The sequence below is a fragment of the Molossus molossus genome, unplaced genomic scaffold (assembly GCF_014108415.1).
Source record: "Molossus molossus isolate mMolMol1 unplaced genomic scaffold, mMolMol1.p scaffold_m16_p_5, whole genome shotgun sequence".
NCBI classification, from domain to species: Eukaryota; Metazoa; Chordata; class Mammalia; order Chiroptera; family Molossidae; genus Molossus; species Molossus molossus.
The window spans coordinates 12,381,509-12,401,731 of record NW_023425388.1 but is presented as its reverse complement, the minus strand read 5'-3'; the positions used below and the strand labels follow the sequence as shown (position 1 = coordinate 12,401,731).

At 48.9% G+C, this 20,223-nt stretch overlaps 1 protein-coding gene across 18 annotated transcripts in view; it reads right to left on the bottom strand.

Annotated features, from left to right (window-relative positions):
* Positions 1–247: 247 nt before the first annotated feature.
* The window catches only part of PCBP3 (poly(rC) binding protein 3), a 275,338-nt gene continuing 255,362 nt past the window's right edge, over positions 248–20,223 (bottom strand). For 10 of the 18 annotated variants that reach the window (XM_036242989.1, XM_036242987.1, XM_036242988.1 and 7 more), the window contains 5 exons: positions 9,998–10,076; positions 9,273–9,332; positions 6,122–6,174; positions 1,876–2,045; positions 248–976 (listed from right to left, as the gene is read on the bottom strand). In XM_036242989.1, the coding sequence (XP_036098882.1) occupies positions 940–976; positions 1,876–2,045; positions 6,122–6,174; positions 9,273–9,332; positions 9,998–10,076 (399 nt within the window). In that variant the 3' untranslated portion in view covers positions 248–939. Of the gene's footprint in view, positions 977–1,874; positions 2,046–6,121; positions 6,175–9,272; positions 9,333–9,997; positions 10,077–20,223 lie in introns of those variants that run through there. The other 8 variants (XM_036242991.1, XM_036242997.1, XM_036242993.1 and 5 more) reach the window with 5 other exon arrangements.

The following is a 20,223-nucleotide window of genomic DNA, read 5'->3' as shown; positions in this document are numbered from 1 at the left end:
ATTTTACATAGTTTTGCAAAAGTAAAACTAGAAAGACCTATGCAAGTCAAACATTTTAGAAAGGACTGGTAGAGAGGGGATGAAGTCTTAATTTATATGAGAAAGAATCAGCTTCTTTAGACAGCAGGAGGCCGGAAAGCCAGGTATCATGAATGTGTGACCAAGTGTATGAGCATGTGTGTACGTGGGAGGGGGTTCTGAGTGAGGGGCACAAAGAGGAGCCAGAGCCAGTAGGGGAAGCCCACGACATTTATTGAACTCCAACATGGTGCAGAGGCACTTCCTGGCCAGTCCGCACCCTCCAGCCACCCCAGAAGCCACCCAGGGCCCATGTATGGCTCCCCACACACATCTCTGTGAAGTCAGAGCCTAGCAACCCCTTCACCCCACCTCTTTGGTCAGGACCTGGCACCCGCTTTTCCTTCCCTCAGAACAAGGGGAAGGGTGCAGCCTGACCCAGCACAAGACTTGCATGGACACGTGGGCCAAAACAAGCAAGGGGGAAACAAAGTCAGCAGGTGGGGCAGATGAGAGGGGCAGCCACAAGTCTAGATGGTTGAGGAGAGGACAGCTGATAGGAAGTGCTGTCAAAATGTCAAACCAACTCTTAAAACAGTTACACTGACACTAAGGAACAATACTTCTAAAATGTCACGGATGGGAACGCCCCCAAGCATTGAACATAATAAGCACTGCATGCGGATGCTTGAGCGGACCGGAGCAGAAGTTACTGAATGTGCAGAGTCAGGGACAGGCCTGGAGCTCACAGACAGCTGTAGATATAGACTTGCTTTGTCAGCATGTATACCTCTACGGCACAGACCATTTTGTTAGTAAAGAAAACCTCTATTTGTATTTGTGAGAAGGATAGGCTGTCTGTACAGAGTGCGCGAGCCAGGTGGATGCCAGGGTTCGCGGTGTAAAGGACGCTGGGCAGGATTAGAGCGCGCCCATCCCAGTGACCTCAGACGTCAGCCTGAAAGAGACAGAAGGCACAGGGAGATAGGTCACAGTGTTCTCATAAAATGAGATCAAACATGAAATGTATTACTCTGTGGCATCCTCACAGCCTTGGCATCTATCTCCTTCCTTGTTGGAACAGATAATCTCTGGTCAGTGCTCATTAGCCTTGAGCTGGAGACCAAGGCCCAGCAGAGGGAGGAACTACCTCTGATATGATGCCTGTCATCATATCAGGGGCATGATGAGAACCACCTGGATAATCATAGGCTACAACTATTTCTACGGCAACCACTTGGGGAGGGGCACTGGAGTCATACTGTTTACAGGGGCTGTCAGCCTGTCCACCTGGGTCTTCTTCCAGTCCCCTCAACATTCTGCAGTAGGGAGGGCAGTCTGGCCCCAGGTAGAGGGGATGCAGGGTGCTTCCTGGCCCCCTGAGAAGTCCCATCTCCCTGGGTGTGGTTACACCAAGTTTTCCAATGTGCCCTGAGCAGAGAGCCCAGGTGAGTGGCTCAGGTGTGGCCAGAAGAGTTGTCCAGTGCTCTGGGCTTCTCATCATGTGCCCTGGCAGGGCTGCAGAACCTCACCTGCCCCTGCATGTAACCTTGAACCCTTGCATAGTTCCCTCATGCTCTGCGGGTATCCTTTCAATTAGCCCAGGTGCATGGCTGACCCCAGGCCCTGGACAGCGTAGCCACTGCCTTCCTGAAAATACTCTCACCTCCAATCATCTAGCCCCTCTCAGAAGATCCTTCAGGGTAAAAGGTCAAGTGAGAAGGGCTCCCTCCATGTCTTTGTGGAGACTGTCCAGCATCTTCCATGCCTAGGCCCAGCCACAGAAAAGCCCCCAAGGAGGCACACCCCACACTCATAGCCAGTCTCTGAGCACCCTATCCATTAACCAGTACTCACCTGGCATTGATGAGGTACTGGGCAAGGCTGATGTTGGCTGGGGTCCCTGTGATGGTGATCTGGCGCTCTGATGACCCTTCTGTGGCATTAGCAATTTTGATCTGAGCTCCAGACATCTGTCGAATTTCATTGATTTTGGTTCCTTGGCGTCCAATTATACAGCCTATTAACTAGAAAAAAGGATGGAGGCATTTCTTAGAGAAGAGCCCATGGCAGCCCTGAGCAGAGTGCAGAGCCCTGGGGAAAGCTTGTGGGGATGGCCCAGCCTTGGTCTCCACCCCACACCGCCAACTCTTGCTTCCAGAAGGACGAGGCCCTGCCTTCCTGTGGAAGGAATGGGAACTGTGGGCACCAGGACTCTGCTTGGTGACCTATTTGTGAGCCGTCCTGACAAATCAGGAGCCTAGAGAGTCACATGGCTTTCACCTGCCCAGTGTTCTATGGGAGCCCAGAGGCCCAATGCCAATACCAAGGCTAAGGCTATGTTGGCACCTTCTTGGCTGGGTTCTCAGGGTGATGGGATGTTTGTCTGAAGCCAGAGTAAAGATCGCTGCTGTCTAATACCTGTCTTTTAATAAACTTGGGTGGAATTCTGAGGACACACCAGATGTTCCCTTTCCTTTCCATCCTGTGACCTCTGTTTCAGGATGGATGCAGTGGCATCTGGCCACTCAGCCATTTCAAGGAGTAGACAGTCATCGAGATGAAGCAGCCAGAGGGACAAGAGCCAGGGCCTCCTCAGGACACAGGACAGCTACACATGGGGCCAGACTGCAGCCTGAGGTCCCTGCTGTGCATGGACAGAACTGAGTCCCTTCATTCACATGGGAGCTGCTGAGGAGAGCTCTGAGCATGAGCACAGAAAGAAGAAGCCAGACAAGTGGGGCCTGTGCAGTTGGTTTCCTATCCACCTCACATGTGGCAGCCTGGACGAGGATGTCAGCACATGTGACATCAGTTCTTATGTTCTTATGTCAGCAAGGTGGTAGGTACAGGAGTTGGGCCTGGGCTTGAGGAAATCCATTTCCAAATGAAGTGACTCTGAACATGCACAGTGACAACAACTCACGGAACACAGGAGCACCTCAACTAGCTCTTGTTCCTGAGGTGACTTAGAGCATCTCAATTCTGCTCATCTGTAGGGCCATGTCTGCTCCCTTCCTAGGTTAGACCAGCTGCCTCACTAGACCTTAACACAATCTCTCCAAATATCCAAACTTCTCCAAGCTGCTCAGCTTCCTCCATCTCCTACCCAAGTTCCCCCCCCCCCCCCCCACTCCACCCACATCTCTCCAGGCTCTGCCCACACACTCCCCTGGGCCCACCTACCTCCCTAGGCTCTGCCCACATCTCACCAGCTTCACCCCCACTCCTGGCCAGGGAGAGTGACTTCCACAGTTATCAGCCTGAGATCCTTGACTCACTTCCCTGGCACCCTCCCACTGGCAGAGAAATCTTGAGGGCCCTTCTCTGCCAGGGCCAGTCAAGGCAGGTGCCAGGCAGGCCCACTGAGGCAGCAGAACTGGAGAGAGTGTGTGGGGGCAGCTGAGTTCACTGAAGATGCCTGCACTCAGGAGGTCCTGCCTGAGCTTTTGCCCTGACTTGGTATGTCCTGTCACTGTCCTCCCTCTGTCCTCACACCTTCCTCGGCCACTAGAAACTGATGTCTGACAGCCCACTTTCCCTTTGCACTTTAGTGGGAGAGGCCCTGCCCCGCCCGCACAGCGCTCTAGTAAGCAGTCTGAGGTAGACTTCCTCTGACATGCAGTCCCTACACGCTCTTAAACATGTTTGTCTTCCCATTTTCTTGCTGAAAACATTCTCACACCCACCCCTCTCTTCTTCCTCACCCTCAAGGCATCTCCCCTCCCTGAGACGTTATACCCAACGGCCCCTGAGCTGCTCACCACCCCAACATGGAACATCTCTCTTCCAGACAAGACTGCAGTCTGAGTGTTAATGAGAAACCACAGCTGTCAGTATAGCATAAGGCTCTTCTGAGCAGCTAGAGGGGGACGTGACAAGGCACAGGCCTCTCTAATCTGGACATGAGTGCAAGGACTGCACCAGCTCTGCCCTGGACTAGCTCCTTTGGAGGAGGCATGCTAGGCCAGACCTGCAACCCAAGGCTGCCCTTTCGCACAGCCTCTCTGGCTCTCCGGGTTCCTCGGACATTCAATCCAGAGACCAGCTCTCCTCTAAGCCTTTCGTGTCTCCATTGGGCATTTAAAGAAGACTACAGAGGCACTCTCAAATAATGCAGCCCCCTCCTAATCAGATTTCCAAGCCAAACCCCACAGGAACCACGGGGGCACATCTACCCTACCACACCTCCTGCAGCTGCCTGTGTGAGCCTTTAGGTTCCCTGTCCCAGCAGAAGGGGCCCGAGCATGGTGTCACCACAGGCAGTGAGGGCACAGTGGTGATCGTCAGAGATGAAGACCAGGGCTGCCAGCTGCTGGGGGCAGCTCCATGCACAGCTCTTGGCCTTGACCCAGCCTGGGTCCCTGTGGCCACAATGGCAGGCTGGCCATGTGGTGGACTCTGTGAGTCAATAAGGTCATCATATTCATCTCAACGTTCAGAGTTAGTTCCTTTTGTCAGGTAAGTCGTGGTGACATGTAGGTGTTAGCACAATTTCCCTTTGTTTGATCTAACTTTGACCAAAAGATGGAAATGGACAAGATGGCAGGCAAGTGTCCCAACAGATACATGTTCTATTTCCTTCCTTCTATCCAAAGTGGCAGGAGGCCCCAGGGGCACACGTACCCTGCACAAAATCATGAAGGGTCATGAAGTGTGCTCTACAGGGCACACAGGTGCAGAAGGTATCCTCCTTCTGAGGAGCTCCCCCAGCAGGACAGTGGCAGCCATGCACTGGGAAGGGACCCAGGAAACAGGCATACCAGCTCCCAAAACGAGCTTATCCCCTTGTTTTTTAGGTTCATTTTGGTTTTAAAACAAAGGTCCAGATCACAGCAGGATACCTGGTGTTGGTGAAACGGTGGCTTAGGGAAAGTCTACCAAGAAGGAAGCCCACAGCAGAGCAGCGACTTGTTCGCATCATGTGGGTGAAAAGACTTGGCAGGCTGCTCAGTGCCATGGCTTGAGGACCAGCCACAGTGGGAGGACATGTCTGGAGCCCTTAAAAGCAGAAATGGGCCCTGGCCGGTTTGGCTCAGCGGTTAGAGCATCGACCTGCGGTCCAGAGAGACCCGGGTTCGGTTCCCGCTAAGGGCACGTATCTCGGTTGCAGTTTGGGCCCTGGTTGGGTTGTGTGGGTGGCAACCACTCAATGTGTCCCTTTCACATCGATGTTTCTCTCTCTCTCTCTCCTCCCACTCTATCTGAACAAAAAATGGAAAATGTCCTCGGGTGAGGATAAAAAAAAAAAAAAGCAGAAATGGTCTCTGTATGAGGACACAGAGCCATACCACCCCGTGCAGGAACCTGGCCTGCAGCTGCACAAGGGTCCCTGACAAGAGTGGTCTCTTCTAGAGGGCCTTCCTGTCCAGATGCCCACTGCCCATTTCCTTCCACACTAAGGAAAGGCCACCACCTGAGGTCACAAGTCTGTGTTTCCCGTGGTACATCTACTGAGGAAAAAGGCAGAATTTTCTGCTGGGCTGGTGTGAGGAGCAAAGCAGTGGTTACTGAAGGCTGCAGTTCTAGGGAAAAAGGCCCATGTCACCCATGTGGCAGCCTCTGTGTTGCTTGGGGCAGCTGCCCCTCCAGGATGCATGGTCCACATCCACCCTGGTGTCTTAGGTTGGGGATTCAAGTCAACATTCTTAGTATGATCCAAGGACTCAGAGGTTGATGTGGGAAGACTGAGTGTGAAGGAAGCGCGAAGGCCATTTCCTCAGCTGAGCCCAGGCAAGAACAGACGGCGGATGCCAAATCCAGGAATCCAGCAAACCTGTGACATCCCCACATCCTGCAGACTCAACGAGAACCCCAAACCCTCCAGAGACCCAGGCAGCATGGGGCAGGGCCACTCTAGGGCATCCCTGGGCCACCATTCTTCAAGGGCCAACCCTGAACCAGGGCAGTATCCACACGGGGTCAATGGGGCTCTCAGCTTCCCAGACAGCTCTGGCATCTAAATTCTGAGTAAACCCTGAAGCCCCCTATTTTCTCCTTTCTTATCTGGTATCCCAGGGACTTTTATGGGCATTAAACTGCTTAATGTAGGAAGGGAAGGGAAGGTCATACAGTGAGGTTAATGGGGCTCGGGCATACTCACATCATTGGGAATGGTGAGCTCATGAGTGCTGGCCGGGGGGCTGGCATCCAGACCTGGGTACACCAAGGGTACATGGTTAGGCTGGTGGAACGCTGCTCACATCACACCCCAGTAACCGGTCCATGCTCGGCCCACAGGCAGGTCAGGGCCAGGGGCTGGGAGCAAGAGGGAGGGTCAGTGCAGCTGGGGACCAAGGGCCCTGTGAGCTCTTTGCTCAACTGCAATGCAACTCTTGAGTCCCAGCTTCTCTCAAAACAAGAAAAACGAAACCCAGCAGAATGACGTTTCACTTTCTCATTTTGGGCACATCATTATGTCCCTCCTCTGCCATGTGGAGAGACAGCTCTGGAAGCCCTTCAGAGACATGAAGGAAGCACCTTCCTAAGCAGCTCTTGGGGTGTGGCCAGTCCATGGGGTACCCAGGGCACAACCCTGCAACCCTGTTGTCCTCCATGGGTTCTCTGTCCCCTCTGCTCCTCCCTCTCCCCAACCCAACAGTGCTCAGTCCCCTCTGCTGGCCACCAACCCTGCTGTGGTGTCAGCTGTCTCTTATTGCCCTGTGACCCTACGCTCCCCAAAGCCCACTACACAGCCTGCTTCAAAGCCAAATGTGTAGTCTTCCAGGCTGGCGCTTCATTGGTTCAAAAATAGACTGCGGGGCCGCTGGAAGACTTCATTTCTGTATGGGTGTCCTAAGTTGGAGATGAAGACACAGGCCTAATTTGTCACCAAGCCTCTATCTTTACCTTGACAAATCTCAGCTTAGGATCTGCAAGATCAAGACAGCTTTTCAGAGTTTAGGGCAAGATCTACTCTTACTTTGGAAACAGTGACAACAAAGCGCACGGGGGGACTGCGTTGGGGGAACCAGTGGGGACAAAGGCCCAAGGCACATAAGCTCCCTGTATCCAGTACTTCCATTTCCTTCTCAGGAGGCATCTCAAACCCAAAGTCCACAGCTGAGACCCTGCTCTTCTCCTCCCAGGCCCAACATGGTCCTGGCATCTTGGGTCCTGCAGCTCAGGCCAGACCCTGAAGCCCCCTGGCTCCACCCCTTCTCACCACCCACAGTTAACTACACAGACCAGGTTTATGTACCTTCAGAATATTCCAGAACCTGAGCCCTCTTCCCATCTGACACTGGTCCCTTCCTCTGCCCTTGCCTCTTAGTCTAATCTCAATGTGGCCCAGAGAGGTCCCAACAAAACAAGTCAGATGCCTTCAAGACTCAAAACTCACCACGGATTTTAGTTTCTTCCCTGTGCCCCCAGAATTCACTCCATGCTCTCTGACCCCAGACCCAAGCTGGCCTGTGCCCAGTCTCACCTCCCACCTTCACACAGCCCCCACTCCTCTTCTTGCTTCTTCCTCCACAGCATTTGTGTCCCTAAAACCAGATGCACATGGCCATCTGTTTCACTGCTATGAGTGACTCTGAGGGCTGGACTGTCCTGAGGACCCGCCGAGCATGGGGACTCAGCTGGCAGGTGCTGCATGAACCAATTCATCCTGAATTGTCTGGTATTTTTTGTTTGTTTGTTTGCATAGCTAAACTTAGAGTTTCTGTTCTTTATCTTCTTTTAATAAAGGTATTTTCAATATTCAACCATCTCTATACATTCCATAAATAGTGACATTTAAAATGTCATTTAAGAGATTTCCTTATTCCTGTCTGAGTCCTACACAGAAACTCCTAACAGCCTGGCTTGGGATGGACATAAAGACGCAAGTCATATTTGTTCAACTTTGAGTATTTTGATCGAGAGGAGAAAGGTATTAGGTTTCTTTTCAAGAGGAAAGTAAACTTGAACTAATAATATGAAGACACATCATTTAAAACTCTTATTCCTGTGTGTTAGGGCTTTGTGCCCAAGGGTGAGAGTTTCTCTCCTGTGATGATAACATCCCTGCTCTGAGACAGGAACAATGCTTCCACAACACAACCTGAGCCTGCTTTGGAAGCAACACTGACATCAGCCTTCAGGGTGCTGTCAAATAAGCCAAAGCTTGTGAGTGTATGCATGAGAGTCCATGAGCTTCAGGTCACATGGGGCCTTGGGGAGGGAGGTCATCACAGGGAGCAGCGAGTAACCCCATCTTTGAGGCCTGAAGACCATGGGGAGGGGCCAAGGAGAAAGGTGGGGGCTGAATGCCCAGGGCAAGCTAGGCCCTAGGGTCCCCAGGTTATCTCTAGAGCCCTTCGCTGGGTAATTATAGGAAATCACACTATATAAACTGCTAAGGGCTGTACAGATATGCATGTATCACCCAGATAATAACTTTGTAAGGGTTGATATCCACTTCCATAATAAAAACATTCCATAAATGCTTTCTCCAATTTTTACTCATTAAGTTCTTCAATAACTTAAAGGCTGCACCAAGACAGAATTCATCGCCAGTACATGGAGCATCGGGGCCAGTGTCTCAGCCTTGAGACACCTGTGAGCCCCAGTATGCACAGCTGGGCCCAGATGCAGCTTGTGGGGAAATCTTGGGGCTTCTTCTAGCCTCAGCCTTGGGGCCTAGAACACACCACTGAGGTGACAGCCAACACCGTTGGAAATGTTCCTCCCTTGCATTTTCCTTTAGCTGGACCCTCACACTTCTGCTTTGATCCAGGATTTCAAGGGAGATGGGAGAGCAGGCGGCGCCTCCCAGACAGGAAACCCGCTCCTTGCCCTGGGTCATGGGATCTACAAATCTCTGCGCTGCCCTGTGGTGTCCCAGGACCATTTTCATTCCAATCAGAAGGGGTGCCCAGAGTGCTCTTATCCATGAGGATGTACTCCTGCCTCCTAGGAAATACATTTTGGGAAGAGGTTTTACAATATGCTCAAGTCTGCACTGCAGGCCCCCACACACTGTGCCACTAGGAGAAGAAATGACAGCAGAAACAGTGGCTCTGGCTCGTTCAGGGACTTTGTATGACAGGCAGCCATGTTCTGAGCACTGCTGAAGCCATGACCCACCACAACACTCCCAGCAGTGACCAAGGCAAAAGCTGGGAAGTGCAGATATGAATCTGGTGTGTGCACACGGGCTCTGTCTCCATGGCACAGGCCTCCCTTTGCTGAGGCCTGGCTGCCCCCTCCTCCCCAGGTCCTGCCCCGGAGCCCAGGCCTCCGCTCTCCTCTAGAGCGCTTTGTTTTACCTGACGACGGGCCCATCAGATTTTGAGCTTCTTCGGAGGAGTGTAAAGGCAGCTTTTCTCCTGGAGAGCAAAGAAGAAACACATTTAATGTTTTGCCCTCAAGGAGATAAGCAAGGTCACTTCAACTAGGAAAGCTCAAAATCTGACTGGTGTTCTCACCAGTCATGGCTGCCAAGGCGATGCTGCGTGTGTGTCATCAGAAGGAACCCACCCCAGCCCCAGTGCCCAGAGGGGAGCTGAGGACCAGTGTGCCCTGGCTGAGGACTGGCTTATCTTGGTTTTCTCAGGGGCAGGGCAGGTGCCATCCTGTGTGGGTGTCACTGCTGGGATGTGTACTGGCCTTCTGCAGAAGGGCATCCCCATATGCTTGTTTGAGCTCTCGCTCCTGGAGAGAACAGGCTCCAGGGCTGGTCCCATGGATGCATTCAGCAGGAAGGGCCCCCTGAGGATGCCTGTGGGCAGCAGAGAATAGGCCTGGACCCTTGAGGGGGCAGATGTCCCTTCACAAGACAACCAGCTGTGAGGCGACTAACCCACCTCGGGGGACACACAGACAGGCCTTCCACCAGGCCCTCAGCAATGTGCACACTGCCACATTAATGCATCCTTGGCATTCACAACTAGAACTGTACCTGCTCTGTCATTGCCCTGAATAAAGACAGTTCAGAAAGAGAAAGTCCCCAGGTGAGAAGAGAGGAGGTCAGAAAGGGCAGCTGGGTACGTACCGGGGAAAGCGGGGTTGGTCTGTCCGAGGGGAGGAAAGGGGGTTTGCTGCATGGCCAACTGGTGGAGCTTGGTCAACTGCTGGGGGTAGGAGGGACATGAGAGCTAAGAAGGTTATTGTCATTGAGTACAAGTCACACCAAATTAAAAAAAAGGCAGTAACAGAACTTAGTACAAATAGATATAAAGAGAGGCCATGCGGACAACATGGCAGACGCAGCAGAACTCAAGGACTTGGCCTGGGAAAACCAATGGGCAGTTGTAGGTGGGTGCACTGAGTTCCTTTCTTCTCCTTGGCTCCCTGGCAGCTCTGACGAACCAGTCAGACTTCCCCAATCATGTGGGCCTGAGTGGATGAGTGACCCCCAGACCAGTACAGAGGCTGCTGGGTCCTTGGGTTTCACAGGGAGGGTCTGAGAGCCACCAAATGGGACCAGCTGGGCCTCTAAGAGCTTTGCAGTCATATTGTCACTAAGAGTTCAAGTACATCTGTAGGGAACCCATGTGATGCTCCCTTCTGCAAACCTAACCTGCCCCAGCCCTACACTGGGCCTGGGTCACTCCTGAAGCCAGCCCTGCCTCACACCCCACCTCCTGTGACCTCCAAGATTATAGGATGTAGTGCTGGAAGGTTCTGTGGAGGGTGTGTATTAGAGTACCCAGAGGCCTCCCTGCTCCTGTGCCCACCATGTCTGAGCAGGCAGCTTCCTGTCCCCTTGTTCCCTATCCTCAGTCACTAGACTTTGGGGCAGGGGGTTTTGAAATGCATTCTTCAGTTATTTTATCTGAGTCTCATTTCTTAAATGAAAACTAAACGTAATAGAAGATAAAGGTAAATGTGGTGAGACTTGGCCACACCTGGGGAAAAAGGCAGCGGCTGTATGCTCAGAATCCTCCCACCCTTCAGAGATGTTGAGGCTGGAATTCCTCAAGCCTGGATGAACCATAGGGCCCAGGCCTCCAGGTGCCTTCGAGGGTGGGACAGCACATTCTGGGAAATGTCCTCAACCCGCAGTCTTTTCCCAGCAAGACCAGCCCAAATGCTCCCAGCACAGCTACCAGAGCTGGCCATGGCCTCATAAGGAGGCAAGAATGGGGGCCTCTGCAAAACCCCCAGGGGCTAGTAGGTGGGGACCTCAGGGAGCAGAGTTGGTGTCCCCAGGTGACATGAGGATCTGACCAGGCACCCACATTTGTCCCATCTTGCAGGATCTGAGCTCCTTCAGCTCCACAAAAATGTCTCAGGAAGGCAGTGACTGTGTACTTGGTTTTCTGACATCCCAGCACCTACACAGACTAGCCCTTGGGGCCACTGATGAGTGAGTTTGATGCTGGCTTCCTAGAGCTGCGCTCCTAACAATTTAGTTAGCACCACAATAAACACCAAGCGCCCCTTCCCAGTGCATGGAGAATCACCCCTGCCCCCAGATGGCCCCTTCCCCAGAGCCTCATGTCCCATCTTCTTCCTTGAGACCTGTGGGGCAGCCTGTGGGAACAGGAGTTTGTGGTGCACTGGACTGTTAGTCTGGCCACCTCCTGCTTCCACAGGTCGTGGTCTTGGTGCAAGGTGGTATGTGGTACCCAGCTGCAGCCTGAAGCTGGGCCATGGCCAGCTTGTGGCCTCCTGGTCACACCTGTGAGGTAGAACCTTGGTGGTGTGAGCCACTAGGATGCAGGTGATCCATCTTCCTAGGCTGCTCCTGAAGCATTTCCATTATAGAGTCGTCCACTTTTCTCTCTCCTGGACATCCTAAGTGCATCTGAAAGGCAGCCTAGTCCCCACACCAGGTGTCTCCCTGTTTTCTGGGGTGCTTCCTGACCTGCAGCACTTGGGTGGGCCTGCTCAGGGACAACTGGCCACATCTGAGATTCCAGAGGCCACTCCAGGCACAGTTATTGTGCCTGGGGTCCTGAGGAGAGAAGGTTAGGGGATCTGGTGACCTGGGGTCAGATTCAGTTCTAAAAGTCCCCAATGGGGTGGTGCTAGTCAAGACCACAGCAGGGACTAGGGTCTGACAGTCACCTGCTGCCCGGCATATATGCTTCTTGACCTAATTTCACTAGGCACAGTGTGACCTAACTGGGTAGGCATCAAGCCCCTGGGAAAAGTGCCAGGAGAGCATGCCTGGGAGATACTCACAGAACAAGTGGTGAGACTTGTCTGAACCCCATGTGCCTCAGGTGAGATGCTGAAAAGCCAAGAGATCCTGCAGAAAAGGGGCCTGCAAGGGTCTGAGACCCTGCTGCATGGCTGGGAAGCCTAGCAAAGGCTCCTCCTTACAGGGACATGAAAGTGCCTTGTAGAAGGACAGCAAGTATTCAAAGCATCCTGGGGCATGAGACCACCCTCAGCCTCCTGGGGATTGAACTGCACTGATGTGATCCTGCAAACCCCACCTCCCACTCAATGGACCCGAGCAGCTAGCTGTGCCCTCTGTACAACAGGTCACAGAATCATGGAGGCACTTGGTGGGGACTGTACTCTGAATCCACCCACACAGGATAGTTCAGACTAGGCCTACGGTTTCCTCACAAGGAGGTAACTACAAGTTCCCAGGGTGCAAAGGAAACCACACTCCTGGAGACAACAAATGTGAAGCTGGAGAGGGAAGGCCAGCCCAGTCCAGCTCAGGGCAGTCAGTCGTCAAGGACCAGGAATGCTTCAGGCTCTGACCAGCACTAGGGTTTTCATGCAGATGCTGTGCTCACACGGAGATAGCGGCCTGGTGTGTGACCAACCTCTTGAGGGTTTCAGGCCTTCCCCCAGGGAAAGAGGCCAGTAGGGAGCCTAAAAAACCCCACAGGCTGCCCTCTGCTCCTATTCCACTATTTCATTCCCTGTCCTCTGCTCATGTGTCTGATGGCCAGGCTGGCATGCTCTCATGAGGGCAGGCCCTCTCCTATCTGTCCCTGCATCCCCAAGAGTGCACAGCTATGCACTGGTCTATTGGTGGGGGAGAATGGGGCTCTGGAGGCAGAGAACCCGCCTGAGTTGGCCACAACCCTGACAGCTCTGTGGAGATAGGCCCAGCTGGTCTCCTCCCCATATGTAAAGTGAGGAAGCCCATGTGTATAAATGGTAGGCTGTGAAGTGCTGTCCAGGTTAATTGGGGTGAAGGTGAATAGTCATGGAAACTACCAGGAGTTTTCCTACCCACTGACCACAAGCTCTGAGTTTGGAGGCCCCCAGGTCTCTCCATCGCCTCCCTGGCAGATAAACAGAGGAGGTACATCAAGTAGGCTCTGCTCCAAAACCACTGGCTGTGTGTGTTAAAGGCACAGCTTCACTTGCACCCAGGAGTCTGACACCCTAGAGTTTGCCAGTCCCTACTGCAATGTACTTTCTGCTTTTTAATGAAACAACAGCCGCACCAGCAAATAAATCCCTGTCCCCACTCACCCATGAGCATAAAGTGACATCTTGAGGAAGTGCTGTACCAGCCCCGTGGTGCCTAGATAAATACCCCCGGTGTGGGGGCTGATGGACAGATGTCAGCTGACATCTCTTGTCTTGGTTCTGCCCTTAGTCAAGCATTTCATCTCCTTGGGACTCAATTTCTACATTTTTTTAAAGGAGGAAGCTGGACAAAGTGCTAAGGGGAATTCCCACTTTTTGAGATATTTCTGCCATAAAAAGATCAGACTCCCAATTCCCACCAGTGCCTACAAATCAAGAGAAAGGGAGAAGGGAAGAGGGAGGGAATATCATATTATATCATATTATATTATCTATATCATATTATAGATCTTTCTCTGTGGCTTGCTATTTCCACTTAACGTTGTGTCAGAATATAAAATCAGACTAATACTAAACACAGACAATTACTAAAACGTGGTATCCATAAATAAACAACTCAATGTGTTGTCACAAAACACACCATGCAACTACCTCTCATGGCAGGAAATACACCACCATGTCGGCTGGATATGCATTCATGTCTCCTTTCTGTAAAATGCTTCCTTGTGTTTTTGCCCCTTTCTCTAGTGGGTTGATTTTTGGTGATTCACAAAAACTCCTTATGTATTTCAGATACTAATCCTATTTCAGTTATATCTGCTGAAAAGATCTCCTCCCCATTCTCCGTATGGTGTCTTTAGAGAAACAGAATTTTAAAATTTATTATAGTCAAATTAATTAATATTGTCTTTATGGTTTACATTTATGTTTCAAAAAATCCTTTCCTGATCTGTGTATAGAAAGATATTCTACTATATTTTCTTCTAAAAGTGCTACATTTTCCTCTTGTGTACTTGATACATAGGAGTGTGTTTTTTTTTAAATAATTTTTTTTCTTTATTGATTTTAGAGAGAAGGGAAGGGAGAGGAAGAGAGAGATGGAAACATCAATGAGAGAGAACATCTACTGGTCACCTCTTGCATGCCTCCCATTGGGTCTCAGGTCCACAACCTGGGCATGTGCCCTGACCGGGAATCAAACCAGTGACCTCTTGGTGCATGGGTCAGCACTCAACCACTGAGCCACACCAGCTGGGCAGGAGTGTTGTTTTATTTATGTTGTCCTATGTGGATGACCTGCCATCCTGGCATCTCTGTCACAGACCAGGCTCCCTCACCCTGTGGATCAGATCGAACTCTCTGGATGGAGCCACTTGCCTATGGTGTCTCCTTGCACCCAAACCATGCTGTCTCAGTTACGACTGCTTTGTTCCTATCACTGGAACAAATCTCCCTATCATATATCCTCTCCATGAATATATTGGTGATTCTTGGCCTTTGCTCTTTCATATAAAAATTTAAAACAAGCTGGTATGGTTCAAGTGGTTGGAGCATTGATCCATGTACCAAAATTTAAAACAGCCAGTCAGGATTTGATTGCAATTTTATTGCATTTTTGTTCTTCAATTTGGGAAGAATTAACATAATTAAGATACTTAGTGCTCCTATCCATGAACATGGTATGTCCCTCCATTTATTTTGGTTTTCGGTCTTCTTTAACTTTCAATAAAGAGAAGATTTTAAAAGTCATCTTTTTTTGTTGTTAATTCTCACCCAAGGATATATTTTCCACTGATTTTTAGAGAGAGTGGAAGGAAAGGAGGGAGGTGGAGAGAGAGAAACATCAATGTGAGAGAGACACATCGACTGGTTGCCTCCTGCATGTACCCCTACCAGGGCCAGGGATTGAACCTGCAACCCAGGTACATGCCCTTGACTGGGAATCAAACCCATGACCCTTTGGTGTGCAGGCCAACACTCTATCCACTGAGCCACATAGGCCAGGAATAAAATCATCTTTTAATTATTGATTTCAACTTAAGTGTTTTGTGGTCTATATATTCCAATTTTTGAGAGATAGTGAGTTTTCTTTATGGTCTAGAATGTGATCAAATTTTGTAAAGGTTTTCTTGAATTCTACAGCTATGCTGGGTGTAGTGTTCAATATAGGTCAAGTATATCAGTCTCACTGACTATACTATTAATATTTTCTTTATTCTTGTCTACTTGACTTTCATTGAAAGAGAGATATGTTAAGGTTTCACTATAAATGACTGTCAAATTTTCTTTATGATTTGTCATTTATTTCTTTATATATGTTGAAGCTGTTTTAGATGCATACAAATTTTGAATTGTTATATCTTCTAATGAACTGAACCTTTTATCAATATGTAATGACTAAATAATACATTTGCCTTTAAGTTTTTTTTTTTTTTTTTGCCCCCCCACCCCCCCGGATATTAATATTTATCAATTGTTTTTTTTGGGTTTAGTATTTTCTATTCTTTCAATTTCTCTGCATTGTTAGTCTTTAGGTGTCTCTCTTGGAGAGAGAGACAAAGTTAGCATTTTTTAAAAGTCTGACAGCTTTTGACAGCTTTTGATTTTACTGAAAAAACTCTTTTATTTTGATCACAATTACCCATAGATATAGAATAACTTCTGTGATCTTTTTTTCTTTTCTCACTTCTAATTTTTCTAATTTTTTTTTTTTTTTTATCTTCACCCGAGGACATCCTTCCATTTTTTGTTCAGGTAGAGTGGGAGGGAGAGAGAGGAACAGAGAGAGAGAGAGAAACATCGATGCGAAAGGGACACATCGAGTGGCTGCCACCTGCACGACCGACCAGGGCCGGGGACAAACTGCAACCGAGGCATGCGCCCTTAGCGGGAACCGAACCCGGGTCTCTCAGGACCGCAGGCCGACGCTCTAACCGCTGAGCCAAACCGGCCAGAGCTAATTGTTCTAATTTTTTAGGGTTCTTTTTTATACTCCTTTTCTTCTTTTGTAATGATTAATAATTTTTCCCCTCACCCACTTTCCTCTTTGTACCTTTATGGAGTTTATATAATTGAACTCTTTTCTATTGGTCACTTTGAAACTGTTATTAACATGCACATTTAAGCCTACATTTAACATCTGTATACCCTCTTCCTGATGATACAGTGACCTACAGAATGTTTTAATTCCCTTAAACCCATCCTAGTCTTCTGTATACTATTTCTGTCCATTTAGTTCTGTTATGTTAATCCCACAAATTAGACAGCATTGATATTGATTTTACAAAGCATGTTTTCATTTACCCAAATGTTTAAATTTTAGTGTAGTCAAAATAATCAATATTTTCTTTATGGTTTGTGTTTGTGCTTGTGTTAATGAAAGATACGGTACTTGTCTTTGCTCACACTCCTTCTTGTCTTTCTAGCCTTCCTTCTGGGATCATTTCTTCTCCGGAAGGTCATCCATGAGAAGCCTGTTGGTAATCGCTGTTTGTATGAAAATGTCTATCTTTAGGTCCTTGGAAGATGCTCTTGAGATAGAATTTTAGAGAGACAGTAATTTACTTTTATTATGCCACCATCTTCTGGCTTCCACTGTTGCTAGTGAGAAGTTAACTCATTCTCTCACTCTTGTTCTTCGTAATATTCTTTTTGTCACTGACTACTTTGAAGATTTACTTTTGGTCTTTGATGATGTGTGGTTTTGCTTGAATTTGTCTAAGATGGATTTTTTGTTGGTCATCTTGTTTGGGATTTGTTAGGATTTCTGAATGAGAGCATTGGTTCCTTTTGTTAACTCTGAAATTTTCTCACTGTTTATCTCCTAAAATCTCTCTCTCTCCATTCTGTTATCTCTTCCTGGGCTCCAACTGAAATATACGTTCTTTCTCAGTCTTTGTTATCAGTGTTTCTCAGACTATTCGTGTGCAAACAGGTCACCCAGGAGTCTTGATTCTAAGGAGCAGGCTGGGAGGAAAGGTCTTCCCAGAGCCCTGCTACTGAGTGACTCAGTAGGAGAGGGTGCTGATGTACATGTTTAACCCCAGGGAAGGAGGACAGAGAAAGAAAGATTTAGCTCAACCAAATAATGGTGACAGTTAACCTGGTACTCCTATCTAATGTGAATGTTTGTAATAGCTCTGATCTGACTGCAGGTGGGCCATGGGCATCTCTCTACCACTTAGAGCTATTCAATCTGGAAAGAATAGAGACTGACGTGTGGCCATCAGCTGGTGGCCATGGAGTGCAGTGCTGGTTACTCTTTCTGTGCATTCATTATGAAATTTGAGTAGTAGCCTCAACACCACCTCCCCACAAAGCTGTAGAGACACTGAGAAAGTGGGAAGGGGAAACCCACATTTGCTCTTCATGTGTCCACAGTGAACTATGCAGGCCAACAGCTCCTGGGAAGATGTAACCATGCATTCTTCCACTGATTTACTTCCATTATAACTCATGTGTTGTTCAGTTTCCCCACATGTACTTTCTAATGGACAAGCTTCCTGGAAGATACTGATGCCCATATTACTTCCAGTTACTTAACATCCTCTGCTGAAATCAATCAGTGTGGGGAGTGAGCCTGCTCCTTCATTCACTGGCTCCTCAGCTCTGGGCAAGGGACCACTGAGAACTTCTACTCCTTGCAGGTGCAATTGGATAATGGTCCTGAAAGCTACTTCACACTGTTAGAAAGAAAGCTCAGGTAAGAAAGCAGAAGTGGCCAGTACTTTGTTGCTTCTAACACGTTGGTTTTGTTGTTGCTTGTGTTCAGCACCCTCTTTAAATGAGGGATATCAAGTCCAGGAGTGACGTAGAAACTGAAAACTAGAAATAAAGATCACACATGAGCGTATGCTTAAAGCTGACTAATTTCTTTCAGACAAAAACAATTTCTTCCTGGTGTAATCACATTAAAGTGGCTGAAATATCAGATGAGAGAGAGAATGCGACAGTCACTGCACTGTCTGTCCAGGCTTCAAGGCTCTCTGTATTCTGGAGTCTTCGCTGCCTGATGCCAAAGGCAGGACACAGGAAAGGGAGTGAGCAGCTCCTGAGACTAATGGGTAGCTGTCCTAGCACTCCTGCAGTCAGCAGCTGTGATTTCTCCCACCACCCCGCTGTGCCTCTCTGGAATGTACAAGAGCGATAAGCTTCCAGAAAGATTCAGGTAAAAGGATGCGAGAACCTGGACGGAAATTGGCAGCGGGGTGGGTGGAAGGTGTTGATGACTCTTAAGGGTAAATCAGAAAGCTTTCTTTAAAATTGGGCACAGAAAAAAATATGTATAACTTAGTTCTAGGTAAAGAAATATTCAGATCTAAGAAATATATTTTCTCTAAGTCTGATTCAGGTAAGATATTAAGATGCTAAAAAATGATTATGGTGTATGTGTCAGTCACAGTGGTTGAAATATTTAAATGGTGCATTCAGTTATATTATAAATCAGTATTTCCTGTAATTATTATATTTGGGTTCTAAAAAATGAAGCTTTAAAAATTACTACTGAATACTAACCTCAGATAAAAATTGCCTTACTAGCCACCATCACCTATGTCACCTAATATGTAGTCATTTTATTTTTGTTTTGAGTGGACTATAAGTGATTGTCCAAGTCTGCAACTCTCTGTGCCTAAAAAAAAAAAGCATTTATAAAAGTTCCTCCTAGTCTGGTCCCAATAGTTGCTCCCATTCTAAGCTGGTCTAGACAGCAGAACGTCCTGCACCAAAAGCCATTTCACAATAAGTAGCCACCTAGTCCACATCTCTATCAAACACAATGGGGCAGTTGTAGAGAGTTAGTTATGAGACAGTTCAAATGAACCTGGGGGGAAAACTGTCAAACTACCCACTTTTAAAAGAAACTGAGAAAATCATATAGAAAGAGCAAAACAACTGATTGACATAAAAATTAACCAACCAAACCAATCAAAACCCCTCACCCTCACAAAGGCGCCTGCGCCCACAAATGAACATTTTAGACCAGAGACATTTCTCTGTCAGCTCAGAGCCTGAACTAGGAAGGCAGTGGTTGTGAGACCATAGGCCTTTCAACAGTGGGCTTCTGCATCTGAGCACTGACCTTGATGCTTTTCACTAAGGGCCAGACTACTGTTGAGTTCTCCAGCTGTAAAAAGGTAAAAAAGCCAGGTCTTCAAACCTGTTGCTGCATACACACGCATTTCTTAGGGCACAAAGCCACCCTGCTCCGGGTTAAATGAAGGCTGTGCCACCCTAGAAACCAGGCCTCTTGGCTACATTCTGATCTCCTGTCCCCATTACAAGCATTCCATTAGAGGCTGTTGAACCTGCCCATTGCAGTGTCACCGACCCCACTTGGGCCCCCCCACACACCCTCTCCCTGCATGGCACTCCTGCACATGGGGCCTGGCCAGCCCTCTCTTAGGTGCTAATATCTACCACCCTCAGTCCCGTAGGCTGTGGGCTAAGACAATGCAGGACAGGTATCACCCATTTGGAGTCAGAAAGGCTCCTGGGATACAGGGTGGCTCCAACCAGCTGCTGGGGTCTCACTGGGTTCCCCTACTCTGATTTTCATGGGCAATGCCACTGACCTCCTGGAAATATGAGATATCAACTGTTTTTTTTTTTTTATCCTCACCCGAGGATATTTTTCCATTTTTTGTTCAGATAGAGAGGGAGGGAGGGAGGGAGGGAGGGAAAGAGGGAGGGAGAAAGGGAGAGAAAGAGAGAGAGAGAGAGAGAAACATTGATATGAAAGGGACACATCGAATGGCTGCCTCCCGCACGACCCAAATAGGGTTGAGGACAAACTACAACCGAGGTACGTGCCCTTAGCGGGAACCGAGCCCGGGTCTCTCTAGACCGCAGGCCGACACTCTAACCGCTGAGCCAAACCGGTCAGGGTGAGACATCAACTTTTTAAAAAAAAACTTCTGATGTTTCTTTCAAGATGACTGAGAAGGTCCACATCTTCACCCCCTCACCCACCCACCCACCACTGAGATCTGA